This window comes from Paramormyrops kingsleyae, chromosome 9, assembly GCF_048594095.1.
Source record: "Paramormyrops kingsleyae isolate MSU_618 chromosome 9, PKINGS_0.4, whole genome shotgun sequence".
Lineage (NCBI taxonomy): Eukaryota > Metazoa > Chordata > Actinopteri > Osteoglossiformes > Mormyridae > Paramormyrops > Paramormyrops kingsleyae.
This window is the reverse complement of record NC_132805.1, coordinates 13,798,929-13,822,515: the sequence shown is the minus strand read 5'-3', so window position 1 is coordinate 13,822,515 and position 23,587 is coordinate 13,798,929. Positions and strand designations below refer to the sequence as shown.

The 23,587-nt window shown below is 50.1% G+C and overlaps 1 protein-coding gene across 2 annotated transcripts in view; it reads left to right on the top strand.

The window, feature by feature from the left end:
- The window catches only part of cicb (capicua transcriptional repressor b), a 36,559-nt gene extending 13,491 nt beyond the window's left edge, over positions 1-23,068 (top strand). Inside the window, exons 2-20 of one of the 2 annotated variants that reach the window (XM_023809939.2) lie at positions 10,775-10,924; positions 12,131-12,314; positions 12,606-12,717; positions 12,881-13,063; positions 13,563-13,695; positions 13,799-13,989; positions 14,067-14,205; positions 14,284-14,381; positions 14,469-15,480; positions 15,823-15,953; positions 16,066-16,226; positions 16,344-16,531; positions 16,746-17,222; positions 17,321-17,658; positions 18,995-19,152; positions 20,066-20,217; positions 20,402-20,536; positions 20,618-20,749; positions 20,843-23,068. In XM_023809939.2, coding sequence (XP_023665707.2) covers positions 10,775-10,924; positions 12,131-12,314; positions 12,606-12,717; positions 12,881-13,063; positions 13,563-13,695; positions 13,799-13,989; positions 14,067-14,205; positions 14,284-14,381; positions 14,469-15,480; positions 15,823-15,953; positions 16,066-16,226; positions 16,344-16,531; positions 16,746-17,222; positions 17,321-17,658; positions 18,995-19,152; positions 20,066-20,217; positions 20,402-20,536; positions 20,618-20,749; positions 20,843-21,153 — 4,385 coding nt within the window. In that variant the 3' untranslated portion in view covers positions 21,154-23,068. Of the gene's footprint in view, positions 1-10,774; positions 10,925-12,130; positions 12,315-12,605; positions 12,718-12,880; positions 13,064-13,562; positions 13,696-13,798; positions 13,990-14,066; positions 14,206-14,283; positions 14,382-14,468; positions 15,481-15,822; positions 15,954-16,065; positions 16,227-16,343; positions 16,532-16,745; positions 17,223-17,320; positions 17,659-18,994; positions 19,153-20,065; positions 20,218-20,401; positions 20,750-20,842 lie in introns of both variants that reach the window. The other variant, XM_023809937.2, reaches the window with a different exon arrangement.
- Positions 23,069-23,587: the final 519 nt, after the last annotated feature.

Here is a 23,587-nt window from a genome sequence, read left to right as displayed (position 1 = left end):
ATTTTAGCCTCATCAACAGGGCCTTGCTGATCAGCCGGGAAAACCATGTCTAAAAGTCAGAATCGCACCTCAGTTTCACAGACCCAATTTCACAGAATTGGTGGGGAAGCAGCTCACTGAATTTCACAGTCTGAGACACGGGGGGTGATGATGGGGGTGATTCTGCATTTGATATTGACACTGGGGCTGACTTTGGATTTCTGGGTGACTCTGAACTTAAGACAGCACCCTGGACTTGAGATCGACACCAGGGGTAACTGCACTTGCGACAACACACTGGATTTGAGATTGATTGTGGTGGGTGACTGTTTTTGAGGCAGCACGCTAGATTTCAGATTGACACTGGGTGTGTCTCTGGATTTGTGGGTGACTCTGGACATAAGACGGCACTCTGCAGTTGAAACTGACACTGGGGTCACACTGGGGACTTTGGGAAGATTGCAGTTTGTTTTTCTCGTGTATGATGCCTGGTGCCAAGCGGGAGGTGGTCTCTCACGCAGTGTTAGGGTGTCACACTGTGCAGAGGGGCTGTGCTGGGGTGCTGGGCTTCCCACATGAGGGTACTGTGCTCCCACCCAGAGCCTCCCCATCCTGGGGACCCAACCCGAGCGTCTTCTCTCATCTCCCACCCCTAATGCATGCGGGGTGGTGTTTCCACAGCAGGCTCGTGGATTTGGGCAGCGAATAGGGGCTGCAGGTGCAATTGTCAAGGAACGGCCAGCAAAAGGTGGGGAGGGGGAGTAGGAAGGCATTCTCCTGAGGGGACCATGGGCGTCCCATGTGGAACTGATGCTTATTACCTCCTGGCCACGTGCCATAGCACAGTTTGGTGTCTGTTTCCCTGGCTCTGTAACACGGTGAAAACGCCATGTAGCCATACCTCTGTTTGGGTAAAGAGGCGAGAGGAAAAAGCAGTGTTTCCAGGTCGCCTCGGCTCTATTGGGTGTGCTGTGGCCTTTGAGGGGTGGGGGTGGGGCGGGGGGGTTAATTCATTCCACTTCTTAATGACGCATTGCAAGAAGTGGAAAAAAGGCGTAGGAGTCGTTTTGGTGTTGGGTTTCTGGGTGTTTATTCTGAACGTGTGTGTGATACTGAACAGGGTGGCTGTGCCGAAGGATCCGGCGTGCCCCTGTCCTGTGTGGGCACGCACCGCACCCGTGCCCAGCCGAAATTAGAGAGCGACAGGCCCTCTCCTCCCCTCCCCTCCCCTTCCCTCCCCACCTCTTCTCATCTCCCAGGAGGGATCCTGCGTGTGTGAAGGGCAGCTGTGTAGCTGACATTGTAGGCTTCTGTGTCAGAACATAGGCGGGGGGGGTGTAATTTTGCCAGTGTCTGAGTGATGGGATGTGTTAGAGCGGCCCCGCGGCGACCGCACGTGCGATGCGGCGGTGGATGGGTGGTCACTGCCAGCGGAGTGTGGCTGGATTGAAACATGCCTGAAGTGAATAGGACCTGCCTAGACGTGTTGAGAGGGGGAGAGAGAGAGAGAAAGAGAGAGAGAGAGAGAGGGAGAGAGAGGGAGGGAGAGAGATCAACATGCTTTTCCCATTTAAGTATGAAACAAACGAGACATTGGGTTTATTTTAGGGGGAAGCCGGGTTTGGGGCAGAGTCTGAGGAAGAACGGAGTGATTAAGGGGATTAAAAGTCTGAAAAGGGCTGACTGAACAGGACACGGTGAATACCCACAGATTACCAGGCCACAAGTTGAGCAAACTATTTTTTTTTTTGTTTCAGCCCTTCTTCTGACCCCCCTCCCCCCCACTGTCCCGCTCCTCCTCCCCCCTCCGACCTCCAGGGCCGGTAAAGCATCGTTGCTGCAGCCTTTATGGGTGCTAGTCTCTCTGCGTCCAACATAAACGCCGTGTGAGTCACTCACCCATGCTCAGTCGCTCACACTCGCACGGGGATGCACACACGTATGGGGACACACACTCGCATGGTTACGCAAATGCTCACACACACACACACGAGCTGCAGCCCGGCTTGGGGTGTCGCTGGGATACAGGGGAAGTGTATAGGGTGTGGGAAATCGCTCTGTTTTAAAAATGGAAAAAAGCAGCGTAGGAGGGACAACTGGAGAGAACGAGGCTGAGAAAGAGGCCGGGGGAGGGGGGTGGATGGAAACCCGGACTGACATGCCAACGGAGTGAAACAGATGTGTGTGTGTGTGTCTGCGTGCGTGCGTGCGTGCGTGTATGTGTGTGTGTGTGTGTGTGTGTGTGTGTGTGTGTGTGTGCGTGCGTGCGCGTGCGCGTGTATATGAGACAGTTTGTGTGTGTGTTTTTCAATTGGTGACCACCGGACGTGACGTGTCAGTGCAGAGTGCCTGTTTCCATGGCGACCCTGCAAACTCTCCCATACTCTGCACATATCCTGCATCCTCGCCATGGCTGTCTAACCGTCAAGCTGACACTTCGTGGTTGCCGGTGACCTCACTGGTTTATTATCAGTCTGATGCCCAGTTACGGGCCGCTGTTATGGAGGGGTAACATAGTGAAAGGGCCGGGAGGTCTACCGTTTGCCCCTGTCACCCTTCCCGCCCTGGGATAGGATGTTGAAGCTCAATGTGACAGACAAGTGGCCTTGAGCTGAACGTGGCGTGACGTGGCAGACCGCCCCTCTCTACGCGACTCTGAAACTGACTTTGTGGTCATCTCCCTGCTCTGTGTACAGACACGCAGTCCTCATCTCGATCAGCCCCTTGCATCTGCAGTCATGCTGCCCTGATGCCTGTTTCACTGGCTGATGTTTAACCCTGTTAACTCAGCAACACAAATCGTTTGAGCTTTGGGCTTTTTCACCCTTTCTGTAAAGGGAACATGGATGATATGAGTGGGAAACCTACCAGGGCAGCAGAATTTGCACTTTGATAATTTCATAAAGTAATATTTGTATTTTTGGGATTTATAATAGATCATTTTGCTTGATCTTTGTCTCCGTAAATATGTCGTCCTCCATTTGTTCTGTCTCATTTTTCCACGTCTATGCTACGCTCAAGTCAATAACTGTCAGTCGTCTGTTTGTCATAGAACAAGACTGCCCCCAGGTGGACAAAGTCTTAAACGGCGCGGCTGTAAAATGTATAGCTGCTAGGTCTTTAACGACTTATGGGGACCATCAGGGGATGTGACTTCCTATAATTAAGGCTTTTCGTCAGATAGAGGGAGCACTGCCCCTGCTGAGCACTGGAGCAACTCAGAATTACCAAAAGAAACTGTTTCATAGTAAGAAAGGTACTTGCTTGTCATCTATGCCTAATGGTGTGATCACAGCACAGCCGGATTAGCCTATAGAGGGCAGCGGCCTGATGGCTCTGTGGATAACCCTGTGGTCAACACCAGGGGTAAGGATGCTACAGGCAGAAGCCAGCAAAGGGACTTTCGACACCCGAATGTATGTGGGTGCTACCATGGCAACGGGGGACCTGAATATTTCGGGTTTTAAGTGGCTGTGACTGGTGGTAAGTCGACCCCAATGGGAAACTGGAGCCGCCGGAGGTGGTGTGGCACTTGCAGGCTGCAGTCGGAAGGTCAGCCCTGGTGAGTGATCCCCAAGCCCACTGTGTACTGGCCAGTGGGATTATTACATGCAACCCTGGAGTTTGGGGGGGGGGGGGGGGTCACCCGCGTCCAGCCTCCCACACTCCATCACCGGCTGTTTAAAATCACTAATCTCCCCCTATTTATAGCTTTAGCCACTCACCCATACTGAGTGCATGGCTGCAGCAAACCTGAAGCCCTGCCCAGGAAGCACAGGACACACTTGCTTGCCAGTCCTGCATGGTTTTTGGACATTCAGCATCCACACAGAGTCAGGAACCAAAGTCACAGCCCAGTATACCCATTATGAACATTCACCCATCTTATACCCTGTTAAGCTGGTCAGGGGGCAATCTCTGGTGGCATAGGGAATAAGGCAGGGGACACCCTGGACGGGATGCCAGTCCATCAAATGACACAAGGCAGGGGACACCCTTGATGGGATGCCAGTCCATTGCATGGCACAAACATACAGTAATGCTCTATGGGCCACTGAGAGACATGAGGTAGACTAACTGCAAGCCTTTGGGCTGTGGGAGCAAACCTGTGCAACAAAGGGAAAACATGCAAACTACACACGTACACACACAGCGGGGAAGGGATTCCAACCCCTGATCCAAGAAGTATGTCATAGCAGTGATACCCAATGAGCCACTCTGTTATGAACATACAGGTTTATTTATTGAGATACTTAGTATATAATATATAGTCTGTGGTTCTGTGCCTTTGTCTGACATCTTGCTTAGGTGTGTATAATTCATATGAATCCCATCAGCAGCATATGGTGTGTCTGAATGTCTCACATTTATTATGATACAACTACTAAGCGAAGTTGGAATCCGAGCCCTACGCTGATTCCCAGCAGTCGCACAAGCAGGCCTTCCTGTAAGGGTTAATGACTGTCTTTCCACCAATGAGTGAACCAGTCTGTACAGCGATAGTACTCCTTGCTTTACTCTGATTGGCTGTGTCCTGGGATACAAAGATTAGCTCCTCCCACCATTGTGCCTTTCTCTGATTGGCAGGCTGGCCCCTCGGGCAGCTCGAGTTCTCGACAGCGAATCTGCCCTGTGGTCCAAATCACAGTGACTGCCGTGTGCCTCCCACAGGTCTCTTGTCCTCATTAGCGTCTGGGATGCGTTGCATTCCAGGACATGCTTGGCGTGCACTCGGCAGCTTTTTAACACAACCCTAAGTGTTGCTCGTTTAAAGCCCGTCGTTAAATGTCTCTGACTTCTCCAAGTTCTACACCCTTCCTCCCACAAGAGAAGCTGGTTTTTTTCTTTCTCTCTCCCTAGTTCTCTTCCTCCCGCCCCCTTCCCTCCCTCCCTCCCTCCCTCCCTCCCTTTCCACAGAATGACTCTCTGGCTATTTTTACACTCCTGACTCCCTCTCTTTTTCCTTCCCACCCATTTTTTTCTCCTTTGCTTTCTGCCCCCAGTCGTCAGTCCTTGGGTATGCGCATGCACGTGTGTTTCTTTCTGCACATTTTAGCATGTAGGTGTAAGTGCATGAGTGCATGCGGCAGAGGTGTGTGCGTGTGCGTGTGTGTGTGTATTAGCATGATCACGGGCTACATAGCATCAATCATGGTGGGGCGCCTTTGCCGTGTGCCTCTCTTCTCTCCGTGTTTAGAGAACATCAGCATGTGGGGTTGAATGGGCCCGTTATTCTGGAAAATGACGTGGATGCCCCTGCGTGAGGAGCCCCCGCCCCTCCCTGATGGCCCCCACTGAGCACAGGCACAGAGTGGCACAGAAGTGCTCTGTAAACAGGCTCGCTGTTTAACAGACGGTGCCCGTCTGTGCCCGTCTGTGTCAAAAGCCCCACTGTGCACTCGTGACTTGGTTCTCGTGACAATTCCTCCATTGACATACTAGTCGGTCGACATTGGTGATTTATAAAATTATGCCAGTTTCACATAGTTGTTTTTGTAAAGTGATCTGTTGCACTGCCCTGCGCGAAACAGTGGTGCCTTGTCAGGGTGCAGTAAATCGATATGATAATCATCACACTCGTATGACCCCTTTGTTTGTGGTGATCACCAGCTCCTGGACTAACATTGAGAAGGTGTGTTTTAAACTTGTCATATTTGTGCTGTGGCCTTATTGTATTTTCTATACAAAACAGATTACAAATAATTTGACTGTGTTTTGTTTATTGTATATTATCAGCCACCTTCAATGATCACTTTCATTATTATCAATTTGTAGTTGTTCGTGTTATTTTTATAACATTCATTTCATGGTGATGAGACATGTTTCAGGACATTTCATTTAACAGCACTTTTTAAACTCAAAAAACGTGGTGGCTAATTTGACATTGGTAAAATCCAAATAAGTACCGTAGTTTATAGATATTTGGAATATGGGAAATATTATAGGGATGAATATTATAGTGACTGTAAACGTTTGCATTCAATTGAAGGGTAGACTGATATAATGAAATCCACAATACAGAAAGAGGTAGTAGCACTAAATAACTAACTATCCATTAGAATGTAAATGGTAGATTAAACGCTAGGTTTACAGTCGTGTTTACGAGAGCTGCATTATCTAATGTTTACAGCGCCCTCTGTCCTCAAACGGTCGTGACAAGAACTGCTTTTCTAGTTCAGACCGCAGCTCAGTGGGAGGGCACTACATCTGGTACTTGTGTCAAGCGATTTGTTGTCCTACATCCTAGTGCCCTTTTTCAATTGGTGTGATCTTCAGTCGATCTCGACCCAGTGTTTAGGCCATTCCAATGGTAATGACGCGTGGGAGGGGCTATGTTAAATAGTTTCAGCAATACGAGTCAGGTTGTTTTTCACGAGCCAATAGCTGAACGAAAATTGCAACGTCACCATGGGACCAAAGGACACCACAGCCAATAGGTTGCATTGCCCTAATTTTATTTGACTATTAATATTTAGAAGCTTTCGTTCAAGTCAGAGACCAGTCCGAGCATGAGAACCAGACAGTGTGTGATTTGCATATGACTGACATTCCAGCGTATATATTGACCAATTATAGAGCTAGGCGGCGAGATGACGAGGAATGAGATAGGCCAATGAGAAATACAAAGTAGGCCGATGGGCGGTGCTGGGCTGGGCGAGGTTGACACTCAGAGAGCGAGAGGGGGCAGCCCAGTTTACAACAGGAGAAAGAGGGAGGGAAAGAGAAAGAAAGAAAGGACGAGCGAGCGAGAGAGGAGGAATCGAGGGGAAGAGTCGAGTTCAAGTGAATGATGTTGTGATACAACGACTTTTACTACGAAAGACTCACCGAGTTGACGGAAGGGAGTGTGTTGTTGTGAATAGACCCTACGTGGACTGGCCAGCTGCATACAAATTTCACGGGACTTCGCAGACTTGTTATTATTTCCAGCCATCATTTCCACGGATCCGTATCAGAGCATCTCTGCCAGGCTGTTCTTTTCTCTGTTTTTGAGAAACCACGTCGTTCTTTTCCAGTTCAGATCGGCGAACGAGTTGACTATGTTCCTCTCCTCCTTGTCATCTGAATTGAGATTAGCCGTCGGTGCCGTTGCTGTTGTCATCGCAGGAGCTCGTTTTTTTTCGCAGCAATATTTTAGTCTATTTTTTCTTTGGGGGAGGTAGAGGTTAGGGTGTGTGTGCGTGTGTGTGACGAGGGGGGAGCCGAAGGTGGCTGTTTTGCGAAAAGAGAAGTCGGTGTTGAGCTGCGATAGTTAGCCCGCTAGCTGGCTAACCACTTCGAAAAAATGAAAGATTTCGCGGTGTAGCGATCTATTGCAAGATTTATACAGATGTGGGATTTATACATGGATTAGAGTTGATTTCGACATGCACTAAATCTTTGAAAACAGCTTATATTATCTTTAATAAGTAGCTACTGATAAGAGAGGAAATATATATATATATTTATATATAAATATATAAATATATATACATAAATATATACATTAACAATTATACATTGTCTTTTTATATAAATTTCACACGTATTTCTTGCTCTGGTTATAGCATACATGGCTACGAGTGACCAAAAGAGACTTTACGTGTGAATAATCCGGCCCAGAATATTAAATGCGTTTTGGAAAATAGTATACGGGCAGAAATACTCGTTTTTACTTTTAATCACGTCTAGAAAAAAACATAAATAACATTAACAGTAATAGCTAATGGAATGCATTTAAGATCTGTTGAATGTCTAGTATTTAATAATATACCGTAAGGGACAGTTTTGTATCCGATTTACTCGTGGTGCTTGATTTGCCCAATTGCTTTATACGTAATGGACTACTAGTTATATTAGCCAAGCGGACAACTGAGCTGGCGGTTTGCTCACGTCGGTGTCCATCCTTTGATCAATTAATCCGTATTATTATGACTTTTTCGAGTTGAGACGGCGTGCCCCGGGTGCTGCGAACCGGAGCGGAGCGAAGGGCAGCCGCGACATGAGAGCTGCCCGCGTATGGTTGGCCGTGATCGGTGCTGCGGGTGCGGGGCCAGGGGCGTTCCCGGGGGGCCGGACAGCGCTGGAGCGCCGCTGCTAAGGGATCCGATATCTCACCCGGAGCCGACCAGCAGCACGGCTGTATTTTGATGTGACACCTGCATCTGTGGTGGCAAACCGCGAAACGTGCGATTTAATTAATTTGATCGCCGTTCACTGCGGGTTCTAGTGACCTCCCATCGAAAAGCCACGCAAACCTTAATAATCCGTAAACCGTACTCATCCTATTGTTATAATAAAATCAAACGGAGCACCCATTAAATGCATTCGCCGATTAAGTTTAACGGGGAGCTACTTTACATACATTTGGGACAGAATGTATGGTAGTCAATAGCTTTAAATATCTCCAGCATTAGTTCTAGACCCCCCAGTGTCAGCCTGCCCGATGATTTAATGTAGCCAGACGGTTAGGCATGCTGTCAAGATATTCTGTGTTAATACACATTTTATCTCGTAGTATAAGTAAATGGACTTAATAGGGAGTATTTGTGGCTTTTTAGGAGATACAGAAGGCATTATGTTCTTTCCATGTAGCCGCTGAACAGTTGCGATCATTAACCTGCTACTTCGAGGGTGGAACAGAATACAGGAAGAAAAGCCCAGTGCCTTTTCTTTTGTTACAAAACTGGGTTGATGTCGTTAAGCGCTGGAATCTGCGTCGCCAAAAATGAGTTGGCTTGCTAGCAATTAAGCCAGAAACAACCAAAGAGGCTTCATCCATATGCAATTTCATATGAAATATCGCTTTCTCTGATTCGTGTAACCTTTAAATACTTGCGCTTCAGCAAACATTTCGTTGTATTATGGAGTAAGCAGCCAATGTGTCAATTTAAATCTAGCCAGTGCGATGCGTCTCTGCTGAGGCGAAGTAAGTACGCGACGCCGAGGATGGGGGGATGGCCTACATCGACCAGCCTGTAAAGGCATCGATCCGTTAATGTAAACACACAGGAAGACAGGAACAGAAAGTGCACAAGTCGACGCAAACGAAGGTCACATTAGGTGATTTAAGGCTATTAGGGGCGGACAGAGGGAGCTGCAAGCTCGACCAGCGTCAGTGCGGAACTGGGTCCACTTCCACACCCTGAAAGTTGGCGTGCTGTTGGTGGATTTGGACCGACGCTTTTGAAATACCAGCTGCTAACGAGCTGCCAGCTAACGCTGCATTTGGTGAATGATCAGTGACGACACCATTTGGAGCCAGGCAGACCGACACGCATGTGACGCCGGCGACGGACTGCACGGCACGCCGCCCCGACGGTTTCTGTTTCGTTATCATCATTCATTTTTGGAACTGAGAAGCCAGTAACCAGTTTTGTTGAGATTTAAGGAGAGGTCGATTATAACAATCATGTACTTCCACCGATGGAGCGCTCATCCATTCAAGACTGTCACCTGGGATAAATGTTTCTTGGAGTGCTGATGTTTGGGAGCCTTTTTAAATTTTTTGATCCTGCCTATTAAAATGGACATCATTTTTACTACCTTTTAACGTTATTTTAGAATTGTAAAACATACAAAAGTGTAATTTGCTGAAAAGAACTTTTTCTATGAACCATGTTTTCGTCAGACAGTCCTCAGTATCTCCGACAGGGCTTGAGTATGTTCGGTTAGTAATGCTTCCAAACCTTACCTACACTGGCTAGTAATTTACTGTGGTTGACCTGGGTCAGACGCTTCTGTAAGACTACTTTGCTTTTCTTATTTAATCTACAAGTGGCAGATTTGCGTAGAACCTCTTTGGCCACGTTCTTTGAGCGACGGAGTTGAGCCATAGATGAAAAGATGTAGCTAAGTGGCACATCCATGTAACGTTTAAAACGATCTAATTTAAAAATGGTGAGGCACGAATCTAATGAGATACTGCACGCTTGGGTTCAGTATTTGGTTACGCCTACTGCTGTGTGAAGTTAACTTTGAATAATATGATCACAGCCTCTTGACCATTAACGCGCACAGGGAATAAAAGCTCAGTGCCCACGTTAAGTAAAGGGAGATGGATGTGATCCCACTTTGCGCTATACTCAATAACGATGGGCCAGGCTGGATCATTTCTTTTTCTTTTATAATTAGTAGCTTGGACTGAGTTGTTGATCTCAAGACGGTGACATAGTTCAGAAATAAACAACTTTTGCGGAGCTAACCTAGCTAGTGATTGGCCATTAATCAGTCTCATGACATAGTATCCAAATACCATATGATATAAACATCACTATACCTAAATAGAAAAAGTTGCACAGACACCTTCGTTTCCCAGATTCACCTCAACTGAAAAGCATGGGATATTAATTCATGTACAGTAAACTAGCTAGGGCTGCTCCTAAAATCACGAGTATTTTGGTCAGTATTGAGATCATGAATATTTAACACTGTTACTCATTGAAATATCATTAATTTATTGAACCTTTAGAAATGTCATTTAAACAGTAGATTTGCTTAAACTTTATAATTAACTGAGATACAAACAAAAAGGTGCTGGAAAGGGGTGCGATGGATTTATAACACAAGACACTCCTAAGCTATATCCAGTTGGGGCTTCATAATGGCACAGAAGAGGCATATCAGAGGTTGCCATTTAAATGTGAAAACGGCAAATAAAATATCTGAAATCCTGACACTGATGTTTATGATTATGTATATATGTATAATCATTTCAAAAATTGTGCTTCACATGCTTAGACTGCATTGTTCATTAGTCTTTGTGACTTTGTTGTAATTTTATTGTTTGAAATGATGAAATCTTTTTATCCTGCAGTATGGACCAATGTGGAGCCCCGGTCAGTGCCGGTATTTCCTTGGCACTCATTGGTCCCTTTTGTGGCACCCAGCCAGTCAGATTCCTCATCTCAGCCTGCTGAGGGCCAGCAGCCTGTCAACCACCCTCAAACAGCCAATCAGAATAAAGGTAAGATCTAATATGTGCAGGATAACCATAGCTGTGAAGATGTATAGGCTTTAAAGGTGCATACTACTCCTTGGGGTCACATTGATGGAAAACTATCCAACTTTGCTCCTGCTGATACATTTACTGTAACCTTTCTTCCTAATTTCAGGTCTTAGGTCAGTGTTTTAGGTCTTGTTGCACTTTTCATATACAGTGGCATTTTTCCACTGCCACCAAGAACTGAGCTGTACCACAAAGATATTGTTATGTGAGCCGTACCCGACCATACTCATGCTGACATGTTCCTGCTCACTAGCAGGGCTGAGATTGTGTCACCACCATCTGATTGTTGGAACTGCACAGAGATATTGGTGATCTATGTCAATATGCATGGATTCTGTGAAGGAAAAAACTGGATATTCTATATATTATTCATTATTAGGGGTATCACACATCGCAATGTACTGATGCATTCCGGGTAACTCTGAACTTGAAAATTTCCAACCTCCTACTTAAAAAGTACTAGAGAACAGCTGAATGGAACGGATTCGTAATGCAAATTTACGCAAGTTAATGCTAATGCTGCTAGAGTTCGATGCTGACATAAGACAGCCATTCCCACAGACATGCTAGTGGATATTAGCAGAGTAAATCATGATGTACACCGTGGGTGTGTCCGAAATCGCGCACTTGCCTCAGTGCACTGAGATGTAGTGCGTAGTGCGCACTTCCTCCTGTAGTGCACACTACCATGGGTAAGTGCTGTCATAAATGGAACACTAACGTTTTGCACTTACCGGAAGTGACGGACTAGCATTTGATCGCGATTCTCCAGCGCCCCAAAATATTTGCCGTGTTTTGTTTACAATGAATTTCCTTGTGGTTTTATTTGCGCGTATATAACTTATCTACGACCGCCTAACCGGCTAAAAAACATTTACGTGTGCGAACTCTTCCAAGCCGATATAATCGCAAACTCAAAATTATCTATAACTGTCGTCAGAGAGTGACAGGCTACACACCGAAGTTTCTTTAGTTTTACATCACTGTCGCTCTCCAAAACTGGCAACTCCTTTACTGAGCCGAACTTTCTGTAGTGGAAAAGCAAAGTTGGCTGGAGCCGCGCTGTAACTAGTGTCTTTTCACGCTACAGCTTGGGTACAGCCTGGTTCCTGTATGTCAGTGGAAAAGCTCCATAAGTAAGAGAGCCCTGTCTTCCTATGTCAGAATCGCAGTGCAGCACGGTGTTGGTAAGCGATGGGAACGTGGCAACCTCGACCCAGGAGAGAGGACCCCCACCACGACCCACTCCACCTGCCGAGGAACCACCTCCAGAGAGGGAGAAGGAGCGAGAGAGGGAAACGGAACGAGAGAGGGGCGACAGCGAGACAGAGAGCGATGTGGATGACCCGTATGTCTTTTTACCTTTCAGGGGAACTTCACCTGTATTTGCAGATCAACCTTCCGAATAAGCATGACCAATTCATGCTTCCTATATTTAAGGAAGCTACATCTAGTCTGTAGCTTAGAAAGCCCATCTGCATCCTTAATGTAGGTTTCATTGTCATCCAGTCATGTGCCTTGAGCCTCCTAGGGACAGGCTGTGGGTCACCATCTCTTGGGGTTCGTCTTCGCCATCCTTTGGCAAGGCCCCAGTCCAAGCTGCCATCTGACATGCTGTTTTGTCTCTCCGCCGTTCCAGGTTCTTCCCGGGTGTTGTCCCGGAAACCCCCCTGTCGGTGTCCCCGGTCAAGAGACGCACCCAGTCCCTCAGTGCCCTGCCCAAGGACAGTGACAAGAACAGCCCTGGCAAGGTTTGTAGGGGTCTCCAGTTTGGCAGGCCTGTTCTTCACCTTCCCCACCCCCCGCACCAGTCCTTCCTTGGTGGTCTAGACTTGGTCCTTCCCTGTTGAGATGGGTATGTCAGGCCTCCCCCATGCTACATTTTGCCAACTGTCCAAACTCCCATCCCCCCAGAGAGAGAAGGACCACATCCGGCGGCCGATGAACGCCTTCATGATCTTCAGTAAGAGGCATCGGGCTTTGGTGCACCAGCGGCACCCTAATCAGGACAATCGCACAGTCAGCAAGATCCTGGGGGAGTGGTGGTACGCACTGGGCCCCAAGGAGAAGCAGAAGTACCATGACCTCGCCTTCCAGGTATGGGCTCCTGGAGTCCCTGTCTGGGTTAAGCGGAGGCTAATTGGCTCGTTAAATACCATGCAGCTTGTTATCATAGTGGAGTGAAAGGCAGCATTGAGACCTTAGATGGGAGTTCTTTCCACCATCTGCAGCCGGAGGCTTTGTGGTTTCCTGTAGTGTAAGGAGGCCCAGGGATCAGCTGTGGGGTGCAGGATTCCTCTGTGGTGCTTCCTGATAAACTTTCACATCATAAACTTCTAATGTGTGTATTTGTAGTATTGTGATGTAATAGATAATCATGTAAATTTAGCTTCACTGCTGCTCTGTAGTAATATTAGCATATCGGTATGAAGGCAGTGTGTAACTTTTTCTGGCAGAGCTTACATTTACTCACCAGGGAATACAGCCTGTTGTTTTAATACCTGTACAGTAAGGAGAGCCTATAGGAATGCCTTTGTCATCCATGGTCTTTCTCTCCCTCCACCTCTCCTTCCTTGGCCCCCATGTCCCATCTCAGGTGAAGGAGGCCCATTTCAAGGCACACCCAGACTGGAAGTGGTGCAATAAGGACCGCAAGAAGTCAAGCTCCGAGGGTCGTGGTGTTCCTGGAGGCAAGGATGTGCGGGAGAGGAGCATGTCGGAGACCACAGGTGCGAGGGCTTCTGTCATGGCAAGAGGTCCAGTGTGTTTTGAGCAGTGTCTTTTTATAACTGTTATTTTAAGGCATCCTTCCTCCTCTCTCTACCGTAATAGAACCTCCATCCGTCTCCCTTGGGGTAGACTTGAAGGGGGTGGGGCCTGGTCTGGTGGGTGTGGCTGAGAGGAACCTGGGGGAGGGGCCTGTGGGACAGCTTCCCCGCCCCCGGGCATTCTCCCAGAGCGCTGTGCACAGCCTGGAGCGCAGTGAGAGGGGGAACACACAGGCGCTGGCCGAACTGGCACAGGTACGAGGGCGCCCTCCCGTGCAGGTGAGCCAGCGTATGCCTTCTGCCCACCTCTAACCATCTCCCATACCTTCCAGATGTGCGGGGATGGGAGCGGGCAGTTCTCGGGTCGCACCCCGGTCCATACGCGGTCCCACCGCGAGGTCAGCGAGGACATGACCAGCGACGAGGAGCGCATGGTGATCTGTGAGGAAGAAGGCGACGACGATGTCATTGGTACGTGGGGCTCCATGCTGCACAGGTGACCCCAGCCCCTGCCCCCCCTTCCTAAACTCTGCACCCTGTTGCCCTCAGAGGACTCCTACCCAGGAAGCTCTATTGACCTGAAGTGTAAAGAGAGGGTGACCGACAGCGACAGTGAGAACGGCTCTGGGGACGAGGCAGACCGCAAGGTAGTGGGGGGGGGGGTACGCTGGGTGGCAGGGCAATGGTCCCTTGGTGGCCTGTGGTCCAACATGTCTCTTTCTCTCTCCCTGTAGCAGCGCGTCTTCGCCCCAGTCATCTGCTCCTCCTCCTCGTCCCCATCAGCCTCCTCACTAGGCAGGAGCGCGTCACTCTCCTCTTACCCCATCAAGCGCTACATGGACACCGGGGGCAGTGGCTCTGAGCGCAAGAGGAAACGGGGGATGGAGAGTGGCGGGGGAGGGGGCATGGGCGATGGCGGCGGGGGGCCCAAGGAGGGCATTGGAGTGGCCGATGGCGGAGTGGCTCCCTCCCAGGCACCATCCTCCTCCAACCAGTCAGTCATCGCCAGTTCTGGGGCCATAGCTCCTCCCCTGTCCCCTGCAGCCCCCCTGGGCCTGTCCCCGCTGGCAGGGGGTCTGGGTGCAGTTCGAATGGCCAACACGGTTGTGACCAACGTGGTGCGGCCCGTGGTCAGCACACCTGTCCCCATCGCCAGCAAGCCCCGCGAAGGAGGGGCCGCCTCCAGCCCCCTGCCCCCCGACAGGAAACCCACCCCGACACAGACCCAGCTGCTGATAGGAGCAGGAGCTGGAGGAGGAGGCGGGGCAGCCGGAGGGGGTGGGTACTACTCTGCATCCTCCCCTAACCCTGTAGTCACAGGGACGTCGGGGGGCGGGCCAGGAGGGCTAGTCACCAATCTGGTTCTGGGAAGCACATTCCCTGCCCAGCTCATTGCCCCTTCCCAGCCGCCACCTCAACCCCTGCCTGCCCCCGCTCACGGCCATAATAATGGCCCCCTGCCCCTCTCCTTGCTTCAGCCCCAGTTCCTCCCTGCTCCTCCGCTGGCCCCCACGTGTGGGAGCAAGGCCATCACGCAAGTGCAGTATATTCTGCCCACCCTGCCTGCCAGCACCAACCCCAAGAGCCCCTCCCCTCAGCAGCCAAACCAGCAAAGCAGTGTCTTCACCCTGCCCTCGGCCCCTCCCGCAAATGTCTCCTTGGCCAATGGGAAGCAGTCTGGGGCGGGGCAGGTGGCAGGATATGCCCCAAGTCCAGCAGTGGGAGTGGTCAGCCCTGGAACCGGAGGTGAGGGGATAGTTGTGGGTGCTCAGTATAGTTGCGCTGTTGTTTCTAGAGCAACTGTGAAATGCCTAAAAGTAATTATACCCCAGTTTAGGTGCTGTTGCGTTTCCTGCTTGTGCTTGTTCCTTATTGACTGTTTAGTAAGTGCTAGAAAATCTGCTCCCGCCAGGATCGCAGGATCTGTGTGTTGGGGGTCTGTTAGCTGCTAAACTTAACGCCGTCCTGGAGGGAAGTCGAGGAGGCATTGTGGGTGACGGGCAACCCCATGTGTCCAAAGCCACTACGCGGCCTGACGTTCGCGCTGGGTACTGAGCTTCCGCCCGCTGTCGCCCTCTCTGGCCGCAGTGCAAACACAGGGCAAGATGCTGGTCCCCATGGCAACGGTGCGGGCGGCGCCGGCCCCCAGCCAGCCCTTTCCCCTGGTGACGCCAACGGTGCCTGTGCCTGTGCAGAACGGCTCCCAGCACGGGAGCAAGGTGAGCAGCCGCCATTGGGGAGTGTGGGCTCTGCCAGGACCGTGCCGTGCTACCTGAGGGAGCAGGAAGCGGGTAATCCCTTTGTAACCCTCCCCTCACCCCGCCCGTACAGATTATCCAGATCGCTCCGATGCCTGTCGTTCAGTCACAGCTCCCATCTGGGGGGGCAGTGCATCCTGGTAGCCCCTTTCCCGTTTCCATGGGGACGGCCACAATGATGACTCCAGGCTCCGCCCCCTCTCAGACTGTGTTGCTGCCACCCCCGGCCACAAGGTGCCCACGTCACTCCGCCGCCCCCTTTGCTTCAGGTTGTACAGACATTTTTTTGGGTGCTACAGCCACTAATCTGTCATGATGGGTTTATCTCTCTTTGCTCCTCTTCCTGTGTAGGATCACCTATGTTCAGTCCACTCCTGGGGGTCCTGCCTCTTTACCCTTGGTTTCCACAACAACTGGTTCCTCCCTACACCAGGGCCCTCCCCCTCCCGGGTCGGCCTATGTACCCCCATCGCTGGCGACATTGGGGTTCACTGCCATAGCGCCCCCAGGTCAAACCCTGGTACAGCCCCTTATAGCAGGTCAGTATAACGGGTCAGTAGGAGCCCAGTTATTTGGTTAAGGTGAACTGACTGAGCACTAATGTGAGCCTAGTGAGTGTTATGGTGAACTGATTGACTTTAGATTAGCGTAGTGAGTGTTAAAGTGGCTGAGTGTTAAGCTGCATGTTTCGTATTAGTCTATAAGACCTTCATCATCAGTGGTCTCTCTGTCCCTCCCCCTCTCCTATCCCAGGTCAAACACCACTTTTGGCTTCTGCTCAGTCTCCAAACTGCCCCCCGATTTCGTCGCTGCCAGCCCCTGCCTCTGGGGGTGGGGGGCAGATAGTTACTGCCATTTACCCTCCACCCAGCGTCACCCTGGCAACAGGGGTGGTGTCCGTGGCGGCAGTGCCCCCCAGCGTGGTGTACACTGTGTCCAGCCCCTCCACCCTCTCCCCGCACATCCTGCCTAAGCACACGCAGCCCCACGCCGACAGGACAGGGGCGCACGCCGGGGCGGAGAGGCAGGGCCACCCGCAGCCGGATAGGCACACCGATGTGCAGGTGTACTCGCAGCTGGACAGGCCGCCACGCGCACAGGCGCACTCACCCCTGGAGAGACAGCCTCACTCTCAGTCCTCCAGCAAGCTAAGCGGAAGCACAGTACAGACCTCTAGTGGTTCAGGAGCGTCCCTACGGGCTAGCAGCCCCTCCGTGCCCTTGCATACTGGTAAGAGGCCTTACTTGGTTCACTTTGGTTATTTTTTTTCTTACCTTATTTATTCCTGCTGATTGTTTAACTGAAATTTCATTTTGTTGATTCTCCAGCAGGCAGTGCTCCGGGCACCCCCAAATTACCCTCTGTTCAGACAAGGACCCCTCAGAAAGTGAAAGCTGCAGTCGCTAGTATCCCTGTGGGGAGCTATGAAGGAGGGGGGCGGGGGAAGGAGAGAGATAGAGAGAGGGAGAAGGAGCGCGAGAGGGAGAGAGAGAAGGAGAGCGTTAGTGGGGGGAGCAGCCGATTCCCATTCGAGATGGAGCGGCTTGGGGACGTCGGCTCTCCTGCACCCCACCCTCCAGAAGAGGGACCTTCAGACGGGCCCCCGGAGGGCCACGGGGTGGGGGACAGCGCTCCTAGCCGTGGCAAGGAGGGAGGTCCCAAGGAGGTGAGACGCAACTGGTGATGTGGATGTGGCACAAACGTGGAAGGCAGGCAGACACAGTGGTCGCTGTTGGGGGCCTCGGGCCATTCCCTTTGTGTGGCCTGTTATTTTAACATCATTTGTTAATTTCACAAAATAACTGTGGATTAAAACAAGGGACCAGGTGTTTACTTTGTGAAAAGAATGTGCATTAGCTACCCTGCTGTGATTGTGTAGTATCGCTGTTCATGTTAGTAACAGGGGTGAGGTGATTGTGTGTGTGTGTGTGTGTTTAGGTTTATATTACATTGTGGGGACCAAATGTTACTTTGAAGTTGTGGGGACCTGTGTGTGTGCTACCACCCCTTCCTTTGGTTGCCACGTTAGTTTTGAGTGGTGTAACTATTATATAAATTAAACAATTAATAATTAAGTTCTCCCAAGCTCAAAATACTAGGTAGGCTGCCCCTCCAATAAATGATGGTTTGTTCCACTTTAGCTCTATCTTTTAGTATAGGCAGGGCATTCGCTTCAAACTACAATGTAGCAACTGTTAGATGGGTAACATTAAAATATTAATTTCTAATTATGTAAATATAGTTTACATGAATCAACAGTATACGAATTAGTAAATCTCATCAGTTCTCTGCTTTTTCCACAGGGCAGGGTGATATCTAAAAAACAATGTCATTTAAATTCGGTTGCAGGTTATTATTGGTTGATAATATTGAGTTGTCAAACTCACTTATACTTTCATGTACCAAATGAGTAAAAAAATTGTTTGTATGTTCGGGTCGGAATCGTAGGCTATAAGGCTGAACTAAAGCGAGCCACAGGAGCAGGACGGGACATATTCATGCAACTGGGGATGGGATCTAATAAAAATAGTATAGATCATACATATATACTTGAGCATCTGAAAGAATGTTTTCAGTTTGCAACCCTTTAAAATTTTCATGCCACCACATGCAAAATTTTATATATCTGACCCTGGTGTGCATATTCGTGTGTGCGTGTGTATGTGTCTGCGTGCGTGTGTATGTGTCTGCGTGCGTGTGTATGTGACTGTGGGCGTGCATGCGTGCGTGTGTATGTGACTGTGTGGGCGTGTGTATGTGTCTGTGTGGGCGTCTGTGTGTGTCTGTGTGGGCGTGAGTGTGTGTCTGTGTGGGCGTGAGTGTGTGTCTGTGTGGGCGTGAGTGTGTGTCTGTGTGGGCGTGAGTGTGTACGAGTGCTACAGCATCACAAAGGCGCATGTAAGCACTTCACAGCAAAGTGATATGAAGTGTTGCTGTTACAGCAGAGCTGCTTATCGCTCCCTTGCTCTCATACATTCTCTCTGTCTCTCTCTCCTGCACAGGCTGGATGGAGGGATTCCCTCCCATCCTCTCCTTTGCCCCCTCCGCCCGGTCCTGACCCCCCACTGCCACCTCCACAGAGCGACAAAGATGCTCCCCCTCCCAAGAAGGTTAAGGCTCGCCCTCCACCACTGAAGAAGACCTTTGACTCTGTGGACAAGTGAGTGGGGGGACATAGTGATCACATCTTAGCCGGGATTGGCTGAGTCACAACAGGAACGTCGACTGAGCTCAGACTCAGACTGGGCAGCTGGGGATCTGTCTCCTTACCGAATGGCAGCCCTGTACAGGGTGAATGCGCAGTGAGAGATGGGTTCCAGTGGTCATGTGAGCTCGCTGTATCGCAGTGTCAGTCACCCCCGGTGTGAGCAAAGGCACTCCGGACTCTCTGTGCTGCAAACTCCCAGCCCCCCCTGAAAGTGTGCAGCGACAGATAACGTACTACTGATAAAAGCCAAGTCAATGAATTATGAAATGATCGTCTTTTCTTTTTTTTCGGCAGACTTCAGTTGAAAAAAACCCGCTTTGTCTATGAAAGAAATCATTTCACTAGTAATTACTTCAAAGAGCCTAACAAAAGGGACTTTGTTCCCTGGCAGCGGTGGCCACATGACCAGATTTGTACTCCCGATTGGATCTCATTAGCATCAGCCCCTGCCCCCCAGTCCCTGTCCGCCTGCCAGCTCTGGCGTCTTACTTTGAAGGCTGGTATGGCCCTGCATTAAGGGTTTAAATGGTGTAGCTCTGACCCTTTGATTAGCATCTCTGCAGGAGCTACAGTCATCAAGGGCTCCTGGTGCTGTGCGCCTTCAGCTGATTAGTTCTTAAATATCCACCCCATAGCTGCACTCTTGCCCTCCAGGGTTTGGGAGTGTTTGAGAGCTTGTCTGCCCTGTGGAGGCCTGCCATCCTCTGCCCGTGCTGCCCTGGATCAGCCCCAGACTCTCTGTGCCCCAGTTCTAGATAAGCAGTTAAAAGATGTTTTATCCAGCAGATTGCAGCGGCATATGTGGTTAGGCTGGACGCGAAGGTGATAGAATGGCGCCCCCTAAAGCTCGCTGCGCTTTGTCCAGGGTCCTGTCAGAGGTGGCGTTCGAGGAGCGCTTTGCCGAGCTGCCGGAGTTCCGACCGGAAGAGGTGCTACCATCCCCCACGCTGCAGAGCCTGGCTACCTCGCCGCGTGCCATCTTGGGCAGCTACCGCAGGAAGAGGAAGAACTCCACCGGTAAGCGAGCGAGGGAGGAAGGAAGAGGGTGAGCGAGAGAGTGAGTGAGATAGGAATGTAATACGGTAGAGGGAGGACTGAAGGACACAGCAGAGGCTGGTGTCAATGGAAGGCAGTAACTCAGAGACGTGTCAGTCAGAGCCGTCGTGGCTGTAACTCTCCTGCCACGCCGTGCCGCCCGCAGACCTGGACTCGTCCACAGAGGATCCTGTCTCGCCCAAGAGGAAGAGCCGGCGCCGGTCCAGCTGCAGCTCGGAGCCCAACACACCCAAAAGTGCTGCCAAGTGCGAGGGTGACATCTTCACCTTTGAGCGGCCTGGTGAGTGTCCCCTGCAGCCCTGCTGGGTGGGTGGGGCTTGCTCCCCATGGGCTCTCCTGATGGCCCCGTCTGCTGACACAGGAACTGACGGCGAGGACATCCTGGGGGAGCTGGAGTTTGACAAGGTGCCATACTCATCCCTGCGCCGGACCCTGGACCAGAGACGGGCGTTGGTCATGCAGCTCTTTCAGGAACATGGCTTCTTCCCCACAGGTGGGCTCCCCTCCCCTCAGTCTCTCTCCCCGAGTCGCTGTGCTACTGCTTCTGATGCTAATGTTTCTCACCCCCCCCCCCCCCCAAATGCAGCTCAGGCCACAGCCGCCTTCCAGGCCCGCTATGTGGAGATCTTCCCCACCAAGGTGTGCCTGCAATTGAAGATCCGCGAGGTCCGGCAGAAGATCATGCAGACGGCAGTGCCCTCCGAACCCGGCTGCTCGGGGCTTGGAGCTGCCGGTGGGATTTCGGACCTGGTCTCCCTCCCAGGACCCTCTGGCGGCCCGTCAGCCGAAGGAGGGGTAGGGGTGGAGCTGTCAGAGAAGGAAGCAGCATTGGAGAGAGCACACAGCCCTGGAGAGCACCGTGGGGGCGCCAGCGAGTCGCAGGAGTCTAGCAGATGAGCCCGGCAGGAGGTGGGACAGGTTGATGGATGGCTGCTGGCCCCGTGCACCCCCCCCACCCCCCAAAAAAGCCTAGCTTTCCACCTGTGCCTGGACCTGCCTGTCTCGTCGGCCCAGAGTGCCAGCTCAGAAAGCAGCGGCGGGGGGTGGGGGTGGGTTGTTTTGGAAGGGCGTCGCGTGAAGGGAGACGGATGAGGTTTTCGGAAGTGAACACACTGGGTTTCTTTTCCTCAGAGACTCTTTATGCGCAGCACAGGCCTCTTCTCACTGCCGGCTGAAATACGGAGACGCAGAATGGACGAGTTGCCACTGCTAGCACAGTCCGGCCTGGCCTGGCCGGGCACGTGGCACTATACAGGACACATGCGGGGTCCTGGACCAGCGTGGCTTCATTCAGTCTTTTTACAGGCAGTCATTCATTTTTATTTTTTTTAAATGAGGGTGAGAGGAAAGTAGTTATTTGGTTACTAAAGGGGGTGGGGTCTAGTTCTTCCACCTGTCACTGGCTCATTTAGCTCTGCAGGACATTGAAAGACTGAGCCCCATTGACTGGAGATCACATTGATGAATGGAGAACCACACATACTCCTTGTTCCATTTGGCTCCGCCTCTTTAAATAAATGTACTAGCTCCTCCCACTCCACAGTAGCAGGCAATCAGGGCCAGTTACTTGAGAGCTCCGGGGGGAGCTCGGAGTTTCTGCCTTCCTGTGATTGGCCAAATTGGACGGCCATGAAGGAAGCGGGGGATCCGTGAACGCCGCTCTCGGGCCCTGACTGTTCAGCCCGGCAGTGACTAAGATTAAATTGAACTCAAATCTAAACAAACCTAACAGAGGGATGAAGAAGAGGAAGGACTTATTTCCCCTGAAGGCAAGCAGAGTGTTTTAACTTTTTAAAGGAATATAAACTTGATTTTAAATTGACTCACGTGATTCTCAAGTTCATTATATTATTATTATTATTATTATTATTATTATTGTTCTTACTGTTATTGTGGATTGGTATTACCCACAGAATTAGCCCTCACTGCTGTTTTGTTTTCTCATCTTATCCTTTGTTTGTGTTTTGGAGAGCATGCATGAAGGACAGCCACTCTCCTCTCTCACTCCTCCTTTGTCTTCCCTCTTTAAATTCTCCCCTTCTCCTTACAGTGCGTGGCGTTTGGAGGGGAGTAACTGCTTAAAAAACATAAGATTATTTTGATATTCTTGGCGAACCTCGTGACCCCCGCCCCCCGCCCCTGTGCTGCCATCGCTGTCCCCCTCCTCGTTCGTCTTGTCACTTTATTGCTCTGTCCCACGCCCTCCTGTGGGCGAGTGTGGCATGAGTGTTTATGGGCAGGGAGCCTGGCTTGGTATTTGGCTGTCCCTTGTGCAGGAACGGGTTGTGTTGTACATATTTACTGTAGAGTCACGGGACTCGTTATAAAAATCCAGAAAAAAATGCATAATTGAATATTAAAAACGCCGTTACCGAAAATAAAACTGTAAAATAAAAAAAAATAAATGACTATGACTATTAACAGTTGTGTTACTCCTTGTTTTACTGAGGAAATATACAAAGTCTATATTAATAACTTTTTAGTTGGTTTCTTTCAGTAATCAAAGTAGCCGTAAGATAGCGGCTTATTACGGTCAGGATTTAATAGCGCTTTATAAGGACTGAAGAGAAGAACTATGGGAAAAATATGTCCATAGGACAAGATGAAAATGAAGATCCGTTGGCTTCTTTCTTGTGTGGAAATCTGGAATAAAATGTGATTGATCATGGCTGCTGCACACATGTGTGTTTGCTCCTTGATCATCAGTTATGATGATAAAAGGGGTCTTGGTTTCTAAATGGGCATGTTGACCATGTGCAATATTTCTTACATAGAAAGCAGCATAAAATGACAATAAAGATTTAACACAGCACCTTGGCTGCTTGTTTGTTTGTGAGACACAGACAGTGACTACCGTTCTCCTATCGAAGCATGTGAACAGTGCCCACCCTGATGGTACCCCAACTGTATCCCAAGAACAGCAATGATGCAGTTAGAACAACTACGAATTTATCCAGACACAACTTTCTGAATTCTGAGCTATCAACTTTGTACATGGAGGATTTATTGTGGAAGGAAACCTTTCCTACACGTACTTCAAACATCTTTGCATAACTGTCATGTGAGTCTATTTTCCACCCATCCATCATCTCTTACCCACTACAGGGACGGAGAGACTATCCCAGGAAGCATAGGGCAGAGGACACCAGTCCATCACAGGGCACATACTAACATGCACTCGGCCAATTCACAAGCATTCACAGCTGCATATATTTTGACTGTGAAAGGAAACCTGTTCAGTACAAGGACAGCATGCAACCCACACACACATAGGGATTCGAACCCCCAACCCTGGAGCTGTGAGGCAATAGGGCTACCTACTTAAGAAGAT